Source organism: Panicum virgatum, chromosome 5K (assembly GCF_016808335.1).
Source record: "Panicum virgatum strain AP13 chromosome 5K, P.virgatum_v5, whole genome shotgun sequence".
In the NCBI taxonomy this organism is placed as follows: Eukaryota; Viridiplantae; Streptophyta; class Magnoliopsida; order Poales; family Poaceae; genus Panicum; species Panicum virgatum.
In genome coordinates, this window is record NC_053140.1 from 61,810,538 (window position 1) to 61,825,364 (window position 14,827).

Genomic DNA, 14,827 nt, shown 5'->3' on the forward strand with positions numbered 1-14,827 from the left:
TTATTTTCTTTATTTATCAGAGAAACTATGCATTGGGGAGACAGTTTCGATGAGTAGTTTTTACTTTTTTTCTATTTAGACACCACCTATAGACACTATGAGTTGGGAATGGTCTAAGAAGCTGCACTACACTGTATGTAAAGAGGAAGGAAACTAAAAAAAATCTTACATATACATACATACATACATACATACATACATACATACAATGCAGGCGGCAACTTGAATAACGAACCTAAGCTTCTGGGCTGGGCTGGCGGCCTGGCCTAGCGAGATCCTCCAACCAAGGAAACCAACAAACCAAACCACGTGCTCAAGTCCTATATATCCTTTTTCCTGATAGCAAGTAAGCAACTGGTGCAGCAAAGTTGGTTTCCGTTGTGTCGAGAGGAAACTTGCATTGTGCGAATTTGGCAAACACGTCAGGATGAAACCGGAAGGCAATCACGGCACACTTGACTTATTAGACCATCTGTCCAAAGTGCCCCCGGCATTGACAGTGTCATAACGCCAGCCAAAATCTCTTGCTTCTTCCTGTCTTTATCTTTCTTGGATATTTATACTTATATAATGATGAAGCCGAGATTATATATATTGCCCCGTACTTGCTTCATAGTACTCTATTTGAAACCGCACAATGGAAATTAAAAATTCTTACTTTAATGTTTGAAGATGCACATGCCAATACGTACTAGTGCTCTAGTTTGAGCCGTTGATCATGTCATGTGCTGTCGCGTGTATAATCCAACAATCACGTGCCTGCATGCCTCCCATCACACAACATATATTATTGTCATTATTATCATCATTATTATAAAAGCATAAATATTGTTAAATTCTAAAAGATTCGTTCTCATGGGAAGTCGAATCCAGAACCAAAAGTTTTGCTCTTGTAACCACTAGGTTATTTACTTTTACAATTGTTTTGATTCTTTCTAGATTTATTATTAGCTGGTTTGATTTTTCTAGATTTATAGAGCTTTGCTAATGCTTAATAATTTGGGAATGAGCGAGTAGTTACTATGGTAAAATATAACAAACCACGACCACTCTCTCCTTTCCTTCCCCGCTCCCAAGTCCAACTCCCCTCCCTCTCGGCCTCGGCTCCGTCTCTCTCTTTGTTTACTCCTACTTTTTTTAATATTATTATCGGCCTCTCCGATTTTTATTCTCGCCCCTCGCGCCGCCTCGCCCTCGCCCCCTCCCCTCCGGCGGACTGCGGTGCGGCGGCCGCCGGCGATCCCCGATCGACCAGCCAGACTCAGGTACTCCTCCACCGATTCTCTTCTGCTCCAATTCGTTTCGATCGTCTTCCTTCCTTCCTTCCTTCCTTCCGATGGCTTGCTCTGATTTCGATTGCTCGGACCTCACAAGTTTTGCGGGTACGCATCCTAATCACTAGTACTTACTACTACGGATCAGTCGAAATCTTCCTCCTCTTTAACTAGCGGGCTTAATTAATTTCCTTTTTATTATATACTTACTTATACCACACATCCACACGCCACACAGTTTGCTTGCTTGCTGTTGCTGTTGCTGATAGGGGGCGCCATTGCTGCCTGACCGCTGTGCTCACGGATTGATGCTGTTTCCGTTTACTCTAGTGGGGGCTACTGCCCTACAGCCCTTTTGCTTCCACACTAGTACTTACCTAGGACCGCTTCTACTTGGGCCACCAATTTATTACCGCAATGGCTTTATTCAATTGCAAACTCGCTTACATCCCATGCATGGCCATGGCCTCCTTTGTTCCAGCTCCTCTTTTTTTTTTCTTCCTCCTTTGTACTACCACCGGCTGTGCCTGGGCGTGCTGCTCTCGGATTTTCCAATGCTTTCGCCGTGTCATGGATGCACTAGATAGATAGATAGATGCTGTTCATGCAGTTGGTAGGTGGTGCTACGCCAAGCCCATGCTCCTCCATGTGATTCCTGCTTCTCTGCTAATGTGTCAATCGTGCGTGATTCACTTTCACTTGCCTGCCCGACCCTACATCTCAGATCGCACACCTCAACACTTCTACCACCAACCTTGATTAACCACTTTGTCTAGTTATTAGTTAGCTAGCAGCTGCTGTATGTTCACTGCACCATCCATCCTAGTGTCCATTCATGAGGAGCCAGGACACTTAGACTTCAAAGCTGCACCTCAATTAAAGTAGCCGCCTGGGTTCACATCCTCCATAGCTTAAGCTTAACAGATGAATCTCATATCCTTCTATGTTTGATGCAGGAACGAATTTCTCTTACATCTGATTCTTAATGCGTTGCTGCTTATATTTTTCACCTTTTCTTACACTAGGGAGTTTTTCCCCCTCAACAGTGCCTTCACACAGTACATTGGAGTGTGATGCAATAGTCGTCTCTTCCATCTTCAAAGGGTCAGATTCTGTCCACCGGCGTTTCCTTGATCATTCAAGTGCCCTTACAACTAAACCGTTCTAGTTTACCTGTATATAGCTGATCAAAGAGTAGCAACAATGGCATCGCTTCAATTGTTGCAACTGACAGAACGCGGCCGCAACCTTTTGTCTTCAAGAAGGTACGCTGATCCAACAATACTGCTTTTTTCTTTTTTTTTCCTTTTTAATTAATTGGCGAGTAGATTATCACCACAAATGTTAACTTGTGCTTCCTTCCTTTTCCCTCAAATTTGTACAGGAGAACAGTTGCAGTTGTTTCTGGAGCGCTAATTGCCGGTGGAACTTTAGCATATACCCAGTCAGGCCGATGGAAAAGGCAACAGAAAACAAATTCTTCCAGCAATGGAAATGCACATACCAAAGACAGAATTGGACATAATGGTACTGATGCTAAATTGGTCAAGCCAAGGAAAAAGAAAAGTGGACTCAAGTCCTTACATTTTCTAGCTGCTATCTTACTGAAGAAGATTGGCTCAAATGGATCAAATTACCTTCTTGGCTTGATTATAACAGCAGTAAGTTATGCAGCTTTCGCTATTTGCTCATTTCAGTTATCTGTCATATTGATATTCATGCTCTGATGCATATCAAAACATGCATGTAATCTATATGCTATTTTCAAAATTTCCATTGCCTTGCATCTTTTTAACCATTCTTTGTGATTTTCTACTGTTTGCCTTTGTAGTGTGTTACTGTGTTGCACTCTTCAATTCTGATTATCTATGGTTAGCTGTATCTTGAGTCTTAATACTCTAAATCATTATGGGCTTTGTGAACATGTATTTCCTGTTTTATTGCCAACTAAGCTAGACATGCCCTCATCGGTGATGTGAACATTGTGACTTTATATTTGCTCCTCTAGGTACATGTAAACCTCAGAACTTTGCTAGACATACTCACGTAGTTATTAATGTTCTAAAGCACTGGGATGATGCATCCAATCTTTTTGCAGGTCTTGCGTACAGCTGTTGGCCACAGATTGGCAAAAGTACAAGGGTATTTGTTCAGAGCTGCTTTCCTTCGGCGTGTTCCAACCTTTACACGTCTGATTATTGAAAACCTTCTTCTATGCTTTCTCCAATCCACAATATACCAGACGTCAAAGTACTTGACAGGGTCCTTAGGCTTGTGCTTCAAGAAAATTTTGACAGATCTTGTCCATGCTGATTATTTTGAGGTATGTTGGGTTATAAAGTTGGAATCCATCAATCGTTTGCACTCTTTGTTACTTTTTTTTCTTTCTCGAACACGCAGGAGAACTGCGCATCAATATATTAAGAAGAAGAAAAAGGGGTGGAGGGCCCCCAAAATGTTACAGCTTATCAGGGCCTGTAACCGCCCTTCTTACATACAACTAACTACTTTACTCTTAGAAACAAAAACACACAACTCGACCAGGAACACAGGACCATGTACCTAAGGGCCTGCAGACGCTTGGGCGAGGAGAAAAGAAACTCCTCGAGCACCAGCAAAAGACCACTGCAGCAGCTCCTCATTAATGACAGAAACGATACTGGATAAGCTAGGATTAATTCCATAAAAAACACAACGATTCCGATGATTCCAAAGTGACCAAGCTCCTAAAATGATAATGGAGTTCAAGCCCTTCTGTCCTTGACCGGAGACCCTCCTGCTTATATTTTCCCACGAATCATCAAAGGACAGCTCCACTACTTGAGGGGCAAGGTCCTGCAAACCGAATCCTTGCAAGACGGTGATTTCCCCTGTTGTCTTTGCCCAGAAAATGAACTAACTCACTTTTTCCCTGGATTTCAGCTGCTTATATTATTATATAGATGCAATGCTCTGGAAAAAAAAATGTGGTGTTCTCTTTGAGGGATCACCTGTAGTTTTCATTCTTTGCATTTGAATATCAAACCCTATCCCCATCTACCCTTCCCTTGCAGGGTTGTAGTGAATCTTTTATGTTCAGCCGGATTGATTCTTTTTCCGTCTTGTGTCCAGAACATGGTGTACTACAAGATTTCACATGTTGATCATAGGATCTCAAACCCAGAGCAAAGAATTGCAAGTGATATACCAAAGTTCTGTGCAGAACTAAGTGACCTTGTACAAGATGATCTGGCAGCAATTGCGGAAGGGTTAATATATATCTGGCGTCTCTGCTCTTATGCAAGTCCAAAATATGTATTATGGATTCTGGTAATTCTTCTATGGATCGACTGTTACTCTTTATGAATTGCAGATGATATTAATACTTGCTTTAAAATAAAATTGCTCCTAGTTCTCCTTTTCTTTTCTCTAGAGAAAGTTTGTTCTCATTTATCGAGAGTCTATTCTTTATATTTAGTTAAATTATTAATAAGTATGCACTTTGCAGGCATATGTTATAGGTGCTGGTGGTACAATTAGAAAATTTTCTCCTGCTTTTGGTAAGTTGAAATCTACGGAACAACAGCTAGAGGGGGAATATCGCCAGGTCCATTCACGATTGAGAACCCATGCTGAGAGCGTGGCATTTTACGGTGGTGAAAACAGAGAAGCATCGCATATTATGCAGCGGTTTGGGGCTCTTGTTAAGCACTTGAATGTTGTTCTTCATGAAAACTGGTGGTTCGGCATGATTCAAGATTTTCTTCTTAAGTATCTTGGTGCCACCGTGGGAGTTATCCTAATTATTGAACCTTTCTTTGCGGGGAATCTTAGACCTGAATCATCCACCTTAGGACGGGCAGAGATGTTGAGCAATCTCCGATATCACACCAGTGTGATAATATCACTATTTCAGTCTCTTGGGACCCTTTCTATCAGTTCGAGGCGCTTAAATATTCTCAGGTAATTGCTGAGTCCACTGTGTCAAATACAACCACCCATAAGCTAAGTACACTGTAATAAAGTAATCTAATCTAACCTGTATCATGTTGAATCACAACCTTAAGTGATCCAAATTGTTAAGATCTAAATGAAATATGTCGCTTGTAAAATTGAGCAATTGCCCCTAACTAGAGTTCCTGAGAACAGGATTGGAATTAGGTGCATTTGAAATAAGAGAAGTACGCACCCAAATTTGAGTTAAAGAGGACTTAAACCTAGGGTGCGGGTGTACATGCAACCTCCAATCTACCGAGCTGTGAATTCAGTTTTAGATTCTCAATGGTCTTGAAATTCCGAGTAGTATTTGATGTTGATTAACTATCTTTTTCTTTTTTTGCAGTGGCTATGCTAATCGTATTCATGAATTACTGGATGTCTCACGTGAGCTATCTGGTGTTCGTGATAGATTGTTGTGTGAAAATTCATCTGCTGGAAATTATATCAGCGAGGCAAATTATATAGAGTTCTCAGGTGTTAAGGTAATAATATACCATACTGATTTCAATTTTATCTACTCTGTGTGGATATTCTTAGAAAGAATTTGTTACAGGTGGTGACACCCTCTGGGAACATCTTGGTTGATGATTTGACACTCCGGTTGGAGTCAGGCTCTAATCTATTGATCACTGGTAATGCTCTTAAATATTTACTCCCATTATCTGGATCTGTGTTACTTATTATCTCAATGCTTGCTCTAAAGGAAATTGAATTGATTGTTGAGTATTCAAATGTACTGCAAGAACAAGAAAATTCGTGCAAGAATAATTTGGTATTTCCTATTCTGTAGATGTGCTTCCCACTTATCTGAGGGTACTGTTTTTGAGTATATGATACATTGAATGTTACTGGTGACTTTCTGTCCTAGTCCAATAGATTTTCTTTCACATTTAATTCTAGTCAGTTGATTTCTTTCTTCTATATAATACAAAAGGGCGCAGCTCACCTGTGTATGCAAGAATAAAAGAGAAAAAAAAGGCCAGTTGACTATAGTGCATTACTTTGGGACTTGTCTTCAAATATTCTCTTTGGCCTGGAATTGGTTGATTCTTGGCTACAAAAAAAATCTTGCCTGGAATACGTGTTTTTCTTACTATTTCAGTTTGAGGTATTCCATTTTTTACCTGATAACAGGGCAAGAGTTCTGGCATTCTTGCCCCATAGGTGCTACACTATTATCAGAGAATATGAAAACACGATACCATAGGGAGCAGCACCCAGAGAAATAACTAAACAGAATATGCTAAACTAACCTGTAGAAGAGGACTTGCCGCATAGGAAGGTTAGCTATTTCTTCTTAATATTATTGGTGCTTGTTCTGTCTGTTTAAGCACCCTTAGATATGTTCATCTTAAAGGACAATTAGGATTATTAAACCAAGCCGGTACAGGCTCTTTTCCCAATGCATCAATCTTGTTTGTGTGGTTCATTGATTCTACTGGTAATCAATGTTACATGAGATATTTTAATTATTTGTTTGGCTTAGATGCACTTAATGTGTCTTCTCGACTGATAATCATCTGGTTAGTCCTCAAAAAAGAAAGTTCATCTCCTTGGACGAGGGTGAGGTTGATGTGTCAAGTAGCTGTTTATTCGTAACATTTTATGCATGCCTAATGCTATTTTTATCTCTGAGATTTCACGTTATGTAAGTTACAGCCATGGGAGATTAATTCTGTGATGCACATGAACTTTATATTTCAGGCCCCAATGGTAGTGGAAAAAGCTCTCTATTCCGTGTTCTTGGTGGTCTGTGGCCACTGGTATCTGGTCATATTGTCAAACCTGGTGTTGGTTCTAATCTCAACAAGGAAATATTCTATGTGCCCCAGAGACCATATACAGCTGTCGGAACACTTCGTGACCAGTTAATCTATCCACTCACAGCCGACCAGGAAACTGAACCACTCAGCTATAGTGGCATGGTGGATCTTCTAAAGAATGTAATAACAAACATGTCTGTATAGTTTATAAATTGGCCAATCAAGCATTACCATCATCCTTGTGTGTGTGTGTGTGTGTGTGTGTGTGTGTGTGTGTGTGTGTGTGTGTGTGTGTGTGTGTGTGTGTGTGTGTGTGTGTGTGCAAACAACTGAAACAACTAGTAACTATGTTGGAAATCTTAATGTTTCCTTTTGATTGCAGGTTGATCTAGAATACTTGCTAGAACGCTATCCCCTTGATAAGGAAGTTAACTGGGGTGATGAATTGTCTCTTGGCGAACAGCAAAGATTAGGAATGGCTAGACTATTCTATCACAAGCCCAAGTTTGCTATCCTGGACGAATGCACTAGTGCTGTGACAATTGATATGGAAGAACGCTTCTGCAAACGGGTTCGAGCAATGGGCACATCATGCATAACAATATCTCACCGTCCAGCATTAGTTGCATTTCATGAAATCGTTTTGTCCTTGGATGGTGAAGGAGGGTGGAATGTTCAGGACAACAGGTAACAGTCATGAAAATATGCTTTTCTTTTCTTTTTAACTTTTGAGCAATGAAAAAGTAAGGCTGAAGTTGATTTTACTATTGTAGAAATGGTTCTTCCTTCTCTCCTGAAGTAGAGTTTGATGTGTTGAAGTCATCAGAAACTGATCGTAAATCTGATGCACGTACTGTTCAAAGAGCTTTTGTCAAGAACACAAAGGTACTTATATTTTCAGAACATCACTTCAGTGTGTTACTATTTGGCTCATCTTCATTCAAACTGAATTTTATTTATACCAGGGAAATGCATCATCAAAGCTCAAGAAGCACTCCTATTCAACAGAGGTCATAGCATCTTCCCCTAGTATGGAGATAGAACATACAGTACAAGCACCTATCGTCACACAATTGCAATGCTCTCCAAGACCTTTGCCTGCCAGAGTTGCTGCAATGTCTCAAATACTGGTACATACTTGTACATAATCTATTTTAGTGTTAGGATAAGTTGTGCTCATTATTATCAGTTGCTTATTTCCTCTTGAACCTGATTTAACATGTGATGATTTGAAGATACCAGAAGCTCAAATCTTGAATTGGATTACTACAAACATACCACAAAACATACTTATATTGATGCTAATTATTTTTTGGTTGCCAGGTTCCAAAGCTGTTTGATAAACAAGGAGGGCAGCTGCTTGCAGTGGCACTACTTGTATTTTCCCGCACTTGGATTTCAGACCGTATAGCTTCACTGAATGGTATGATGTTTGATATTATTCTCTTCGCTAACTATATGGACTAGAGCTGATAGCGTGCTTACATACTAATATATTTCATTTTGATAGGAACAAGTGTCAAGTATGTCTTGGAGCAGGACAAAGCAGCCTTCATTCGTTTGACTGGAATCAGTGTGCTGCAAAGTGCTGCAAATTCTATCGTATCACCCTCACTAAGGTAATTTGTTGGTTCCACTGATTTGAAGTATTTTCTAGATACTCAATTTAGTTCCTCATGGAATATTCACTACATGAATTCCAATTATTATTTTCCCAAGCATACACATTAGCTTCTTGTGCGCCTTAACTGTTTTACATGATTGGTTTCATGGTTTGATTAAATGATTTCTCTGCAGAAATCTTACTTCAAGAATTGCCCTTGGATGGCGGATTCGCATGACCAACCATCTACTTCAATATTATTTGAAAAGAAATGCTTTTTACAAGGTGAGCTATCTCCAATGGAATACTCACCAGGCCTTTATTGCACTGTGGTTTCTTTCCTTTTATCTATTGTTATTCTTTTGTGCGGCACGCGTATCATCGTTTGGATGAGCAAGCATTCAATTTTTTCTCGAATGATGAGCAAGCATTCAATACTATCAGAGAATTTTGGCTATACTCATGTTTGATTGTTCATGTGGTTTGTGTGTATCGCATGTGTGCCTCTATATAGTACTGTGCAACCTCAGTCTGGTACTATCCTGTTCTTTCCCCATTTTTATATCTGGAGTAAATGGATAGATAAAAGTTCGAGAACGTGACAATTTGACCTGTTGCGTTTTTACTCCGCACTCGGCATTAATACTTGATTAATCTTTTTGTAAACATGTCCTGAGCTGCTCACTACCAGAACATTTGAAGTTTCCTGGTAGTTGATACTGTAAATATGTAGTGGGCCGATTCAAAGGCACAGGGTTTTGTACCTCAACTGGATCGTTATGAACTAAATTGACTGTAGATTGGATAGCTAAAGTTAATATTGGTCCTCATTCTGAAAATTTGGTAGACCTTGGGTTTCAGAATGGGCTTGTGTTTTGTGCTGATTCTAATATCTATGATTAAACATACAATTTAACTTTATTTTGCAGGTATTCAACATTTCGGGCATGAATGTGGATGCAGACCAAAGATTGACACATGATGTAGAGAAGTTGACCGATGATCTTGCTGGCTTGGTTACTGGAATGGTGAAGCCACTAGTCGACATTCTTTGGTGAGTTCATGATCTCCGAGTTTTGGCTATGTGTTCCTTAATACTGAGGTTTTGTTTGTAACCCTATTGGAATTCACCAGGTTTACATGGAGAATGAAGCTTTTGTCTGGGCGAAGAGGAGTTGCTATACTGTATGCTTACATGTTCCTAGGTCTTGGTTTTCTAAGAGCTGTGTCCCCTGACTTCGGTGATCTTGCAAACCAAGAACAAGAACTTGAAGGCACATTCAGGTTAGTAATACATACTTCATTGAGCACTCGCAAAGTTCACTTTCTTATCATTTGAAAAGCTTTAAAGTGTTGACCTTGTAACCTTTTTCAAGATTTATGCACTCAAGATTGCGGACACATGCTGAGTCAATAGCTTTCTTTGGTGGTGGATCAAGGGAAAAAGCTGTAAGTTTATTCATACCAAATGAATGCAACTCAAAATTATCTTGTCTATACCATGATGCTTCTGAACAGTGTGTTGTCTGGTGCTTTCTTTCAATCAATCTTGAGGTTGAATCAAAATCGTAATTACCAAGTATTGTACATGCACTTCAATCACAAATTTGTCTGTAGATTAAATTAAAATGCTAAAAAGTTAGAGTTTTGTAGATTATTTGTCATCTTATACATGATCTTTTCTTGGTAAAATTGTATGCCCTCTCTTATGCTTTTTTTCCCCTTTAAAAAACAGATGATTGAAGCTAAATTCTCAACATGGCTCAACCACTCGAAGGTTCTATTGAGGAAAAAGTGGCTTTATGGTATTTTTGATGATTTTGTGACGAAACAATTACCTCATAATGTGACGTGGGGACTGAGTTTGTTTTATGCTTTGGAGCACAAGGGAGACCGAGCTTTGACTTCAACACAAGGTTAATTTTAATCCTAAAAGTTCTATATTAAAAAATATCAAGTCCTTCCATTTTCTATATGGTGTTCCTCTTGCTGTAGAGTTTTAAAGTAGGCACTCATTTTTCTAAATTACAGGAGAGCTGGCACATGCCCTGCGGTTCTTGGCATCTGTGGTGTCACAAAGCTTCATAGCATTTGGTGATATCCTTGAATTACACAAGAAGTTCCTTGAACTTTCTGGTGGTATTAATAGAATATTTGAGCTTGAGGAGCTTCTTCAGGCAGCACAAAGCAGTAAGTGGCAATTCATACTGAAACTTGGTGCTAGTAGGTAGTGGTGTGGCAGACTGATCGTCCACTGAATATTTGCAGTTCAGAAAATGATAAATTTAGACTTATCTGTCTTTTATGTGCTTGATTAATTGGTCACTTGCCTGGACCTGAACATAGTATTGCTGTTCATGTAGATCCTGCTGGGCCTTCTAATGCTATAAATGTTGCCTCCGAAGAAATCATCTCCTTCCATAACGTGGATATTGTCACGCCGTCACAGAAGCTATTGGCTAACCAATTGTCTTGTGATGTATCTCAAGGAAAAAGCCTTCTTGTGACTGGTATATGATCCTGCAGCTTCTGTTTATCTTAAAATTAGCACTGTGACAATATTGTTACTCTAATCTCTATTGTGTTTTTTTTGTTCCTTGAAGGTCCAAATGGTAGTGGAAAGAGCTCTATTTTTAGGGTGCTCCGAGGTTTGTGGCCCATTGCTTCTGGTAGACTTACCAAGCCATCTGAAGGAATTTTTAATGTACCTCAGCGTCCATATACTTGTCTTGGAACCTTGAGGGATCAGATCATATACCCCCTCTCGCATGAGGAAGCGGAGTTGAAGATGCTTTCACACGAAAGAAGTTTGTGCCACCATCTCTGCCAATATGTTGCTGTTTCTATGAAATGCCTCATATTTAGTCCTATATATTTATATCGGTATTGGTATGTAGGTGACAAGTCTGCAGCTTCCAAGTTGTTGGATGATCACTTGAAGATGATTCTAGAGAATGTTCGTTTGGTGTATCTTCTAGAAAGGGAAGGTTGGGATGCTACTCCTAACTGGGAAGATATCCTGTCCTTGGGAGAACAGCAGAGGCTGGGGATGGTCAGTGATTAAGATCTATATCTTTGAACCAGTATTATTTGTGTTTAACAAATTTCCATCTGTTTAAATAGCTGCTTTCTTTTCAGGCTCGTTTATTCTTTCACTGTCCTAAATATGGCATCCTTGACGAGTGCACCAAGTATGTCTTGATATTTTTCTTATTTTCATTTCATTTGTGCTGAACAAACACTGCAGTACTTGGAAATAATACTCTCTTTGCAGTGCCACAAGTGTGGATGTCGAGGAGCATTTGTACAGGATAGCAACCAGCATGGGCATAACAGTCATCACGTCCTCGCAAGTACGCGTTGGCGTTCATCATACTCTCTATTTTTTCTAGTTGGCAGCTGCAGACACAGTTTTTATCTTTGTTTCTCACATGTGAAGTGCATGTTACTGAAACCTTTTTCTTGATTCTTAATTTGCAGCGGCCTGCTCTGATTCCCTTCCATTCGTTGGAACTGAAACTCATCGATGGAGAAGGGAAGTGGGAGCTATGTGCCATCCACCAATAACTAGTGCTGCCATCAACTGACTTTCATCTATAGTTAGTTACCTGTCAATTGTACAAAGAGCTGTTGGCGTCGGTGGCAGTCTTCAGAAGGCAGAAAGGCAATTGCAAGGATGCACGCGGAGCTGTTGTCCTTGGGTTGAAGATTTATTTTTTGGTTTTCAGAAATTTTGAAATACGGAATGGAAGAAATATACATACGTCAGTGTTAGGAAGGAAAGGTTTAGATAGCATAGTACATATAGTCCTGATAATAATGTCGGCCTGATTGTTGAATTTTGTCCGAGAATAGGTTGGTGGTGTGGTGGCCAAGCTGACAGATGAGAATGGATTGGTGCCGTGTAGAATAAATCATATCATCATCATTTGTATGTAAACAAACTGCTGGATAGGGGCACGAAGTGCGCCTTGTAAATGGCAACTGACTATATGTCTATATTTATAGAAAATTCGTCATCTTTTCTCTCTTTTTTTCTCGTTGGTTATTTAGATCGATACAAAAATGTGGTGCTGGGCACTAGAGTTGCAGATCCTGGGATCAAAGCAGCAGCAGCAGCTGCTGCTGCTGCTGCTGCTGCGAGAGCAGGACGAGCAGTTGGGAAGCTGACGAGGCCGAATCAGACGACGGGTGTGACGTCGACGCCGGCGAGGAAGGGCTCCGTGGGCGCGGTACGCCAGCACGTAGGGGATGGAAGGATGAAGAGGAAGCCCAGCGCCGACCACCGTCTTGGCCGTCGCCGGATCCAGGTCCAGGTCGCCTGGCAGCACCCAAGCATGGCACGGGAGCACTGGGGTGCTGCTCGCCGCGTTGGCCGCCGCGTGGTCGCATCATTACAGTTTCTCATGATGAGCGGGTGTCGGCTTCCTGGAATTGAAGCAAGTTACCATCCCTTGAATATTTGAATTGATCTATCGAGCTCCAAGAAAGAATAACAGGCCATTTTATTGATGGAGGGAGCTCGATCGATCTCCCAGTAATTCTTGGGTACTGACCTTGGTGGCGGCGGCAGCGATTGCAGAGACGATCGTTCGTGGCCACGCAAGGTTTGGGAGCCACAAGCCTCCATGAGTGAGTTTTTTTATTTTTTTATTTTTGATAATATCGCATCAGTATTTATAGTTTAGGAAAACATACAGCAGGAAATACGGATACAGACACGCACGGACAGGATACAGCTACGCCAACCAAACTTCGCGAGAGACCCAACCAAAACAAAAATTACAGATATGCTCCTGGATCTTCCGCAAACCTCCTCTGACCGCCCTCCTCGCCGCCGGCCACCGCCACCGGAGAGGAAGACGAGCACCCCTTGAGCTGAAGAAGACCCATCGCACGCTGGCTTTGAGAGGAGTCGAAGTTGAAGAAGCCGTCGGCGGTCGCCCATCGACCGGGGCTGCGCCCCGCCTCCTCCAGCTCCTGGATCTGAGCTCGCCAGTGACGACCACCGTCGCCGTCGAGGAAAGGTTGGCTCAGATCTAGCCGGCCATCGCCCACCAACCTTAAAGCATGCTCCATACCCTTGAAGAAGTAGGAGACCAGCAGCAACATCACCTGACCAAGGCGAAGAAGCTCCAGTCCCGACCTCCAGCTCAAAACTCCACGACTCCACCGCCGACGCAGGAGAGAAGCGCCACCGGAGCGAGGAAGAAGCCTGGAGACAACATTCCCCAGCGCCGCCGCCGCCTTCGCCTCGTCGACGCCACCCAGGAAAACAAGCCACAGAGGAAGCCACTCCCGGCGAACCCTATCCAAGTCCCAGCTAGAGAGGGTGGAGTCGCCAACAACAGATGCTGCAGCAACATCCCACGGCGTCGTCACTGTCTGCACCCTCAGCAAGCTCTAAATCCGGCGAGAAGCCGCCATGGACAGCATCACCCAGAGAACACAGATTATTTAACCTCTAGACAACTACATTATTCTACATACCTACCTCAAACCTACTGAACTACAACCGCCGGGCGTCGATCTGCTGTCTCTCCAACTCCTCCGGTGCCTAAAAGGCAAGCAGAGGAGAGGCCAGCCAGCGAGATCGACGCCGGCGACGGAGTCGCCTCGAAGTCGCCTGGAAGGAGATGCCTTTGTACTGTAGCGCGACATTATCCCTTCGACCCCAACACGATTGTCTTTGAGTTGGATTTGATTTGAAAAATGACGTCGTACCTCCATGAGTGAGTTGAATCGAGAGGCAAGCGGTAGCAGCTGGGGGACCCTATCCATCTTGTGGAAGATGGTTAAACAAGTCATCTATAAAGCCCATTAAGACCCAGTTCATGTTGAACTAGCATTCGGAAATATTGAACTAGTATTTCGAAAATATTGAACTAGTATTTCGAAAATGTTGAAGCAGTATTTTGAAAATGTTGAAACTCACATTTTTTTTCCACATCATCTTCTCCGGTGCCGCCGAGAGCCGGCAACAACGCCGGAGCTCCATGGCGCGGTGGCGGAGACCAGGGGCGGCGGCCATGGCGCGGAGGCGGTCTGGGGCGTCGCCGGGCACGGCGGTGGCCGGGCGCGGAGGCGGTCTGGGGCGTCGCCGGGCACGACGGTGGCCGGGCGCGCGGCGTCGGCCATGGCGCGGAGGCGGTCGGTCGGGGGCGTCGCCGGGCACGGCAGTAGGGCGCGCGGCGTCGGCCATGGCGGCG

At 42.3% G+C, this 14,827-nt stretch overlaps 1 protein-coding gene and 1 long non-coding RNA gene across 4 annotated transcripts; one reads left to right on the forward strand and one right to left on the reverse strand.

The window, feature by feature from the left end:
• Window positions 1-1,120: 1,120 nt before the first annotated feature.
• LOC120709346 (ABC transporter D family member 1-like) lies at window positions 1,121-12,649 on the forward strand. 3 transcript variants are annotated; one of them, XM_039994967.1, is made up of 27 exons: window positions 1,121-1,265; window positions 2,300-2,378; window positions 2,458-2,539; window positions 2,659-2,935; window positions 3,373-3,597; window positions 4,386-4,583; window positions 4,762-5,216; window positions 5,596-5,734; window positions 5,806-5,884; window positions 6,957-7,195; window positions 7,398-7,702; window positions 7,789-7,900; window positions 7,981-8,145; window positions 8,339-8,438; window positions 8,526-8,634; window positions 8,813-8,903; window positions 9,548-9,672; window positions 9,753-9,902; window positions 9,995-10,067; window positions 10,354-10,534; window positions 10,650-10,808; window positions 10,982-11,128; window positions 11,222-11,425; window positions 11,516-11,670; window positions 11,757-11,809; window positions 11,893-11,971; window positions 12,099-12,649. In XM_039994967.1, exons 3-27 carry the CDS (start codon window positions 2,478-2,480, stop codon window positions 12,183-12,185), a joined length of 3,969 nt encoding a protein of 1,322 aa, XP_039850901.1. In that variant the 5' UTR covers window positions 1,121-1,265; window positions 2,300-2,378; window positions 2,458-2,477; the 3' UTR covers window positions 12,186-12,649. The 3 variants fall into 3 exon arrangements, with proteins under 3 accessions (XP_039850901.1, XP_039850903.1, XP_039850902.1); XM_039994969.1 differs by having other exon boundaries at window positions 2,300-2,539; XM_039994968.1 differs by lacking the exon at window positions 1,121-1,265 and having other exon boundaries at window positions 2,231-2,378.
• Window positions 12,650-13,251: 602 nt separating this feature from the next.
• Window positions 13,252-14,314, reverse strand: LOC120709351. The gene is made up of 2 exons (XR_005689644.1): window positions 14,113-14,314; window positions 13,252-13,972 (listed from the first exon to the last, which is right to left on the reverse strand). It is a non-coding gene; the product is annotated as an uncharacterized LOC120709351 (long non-coding RNA).
• Window positions 14,315-14,827: the final 513 nt, after the last annotated feature.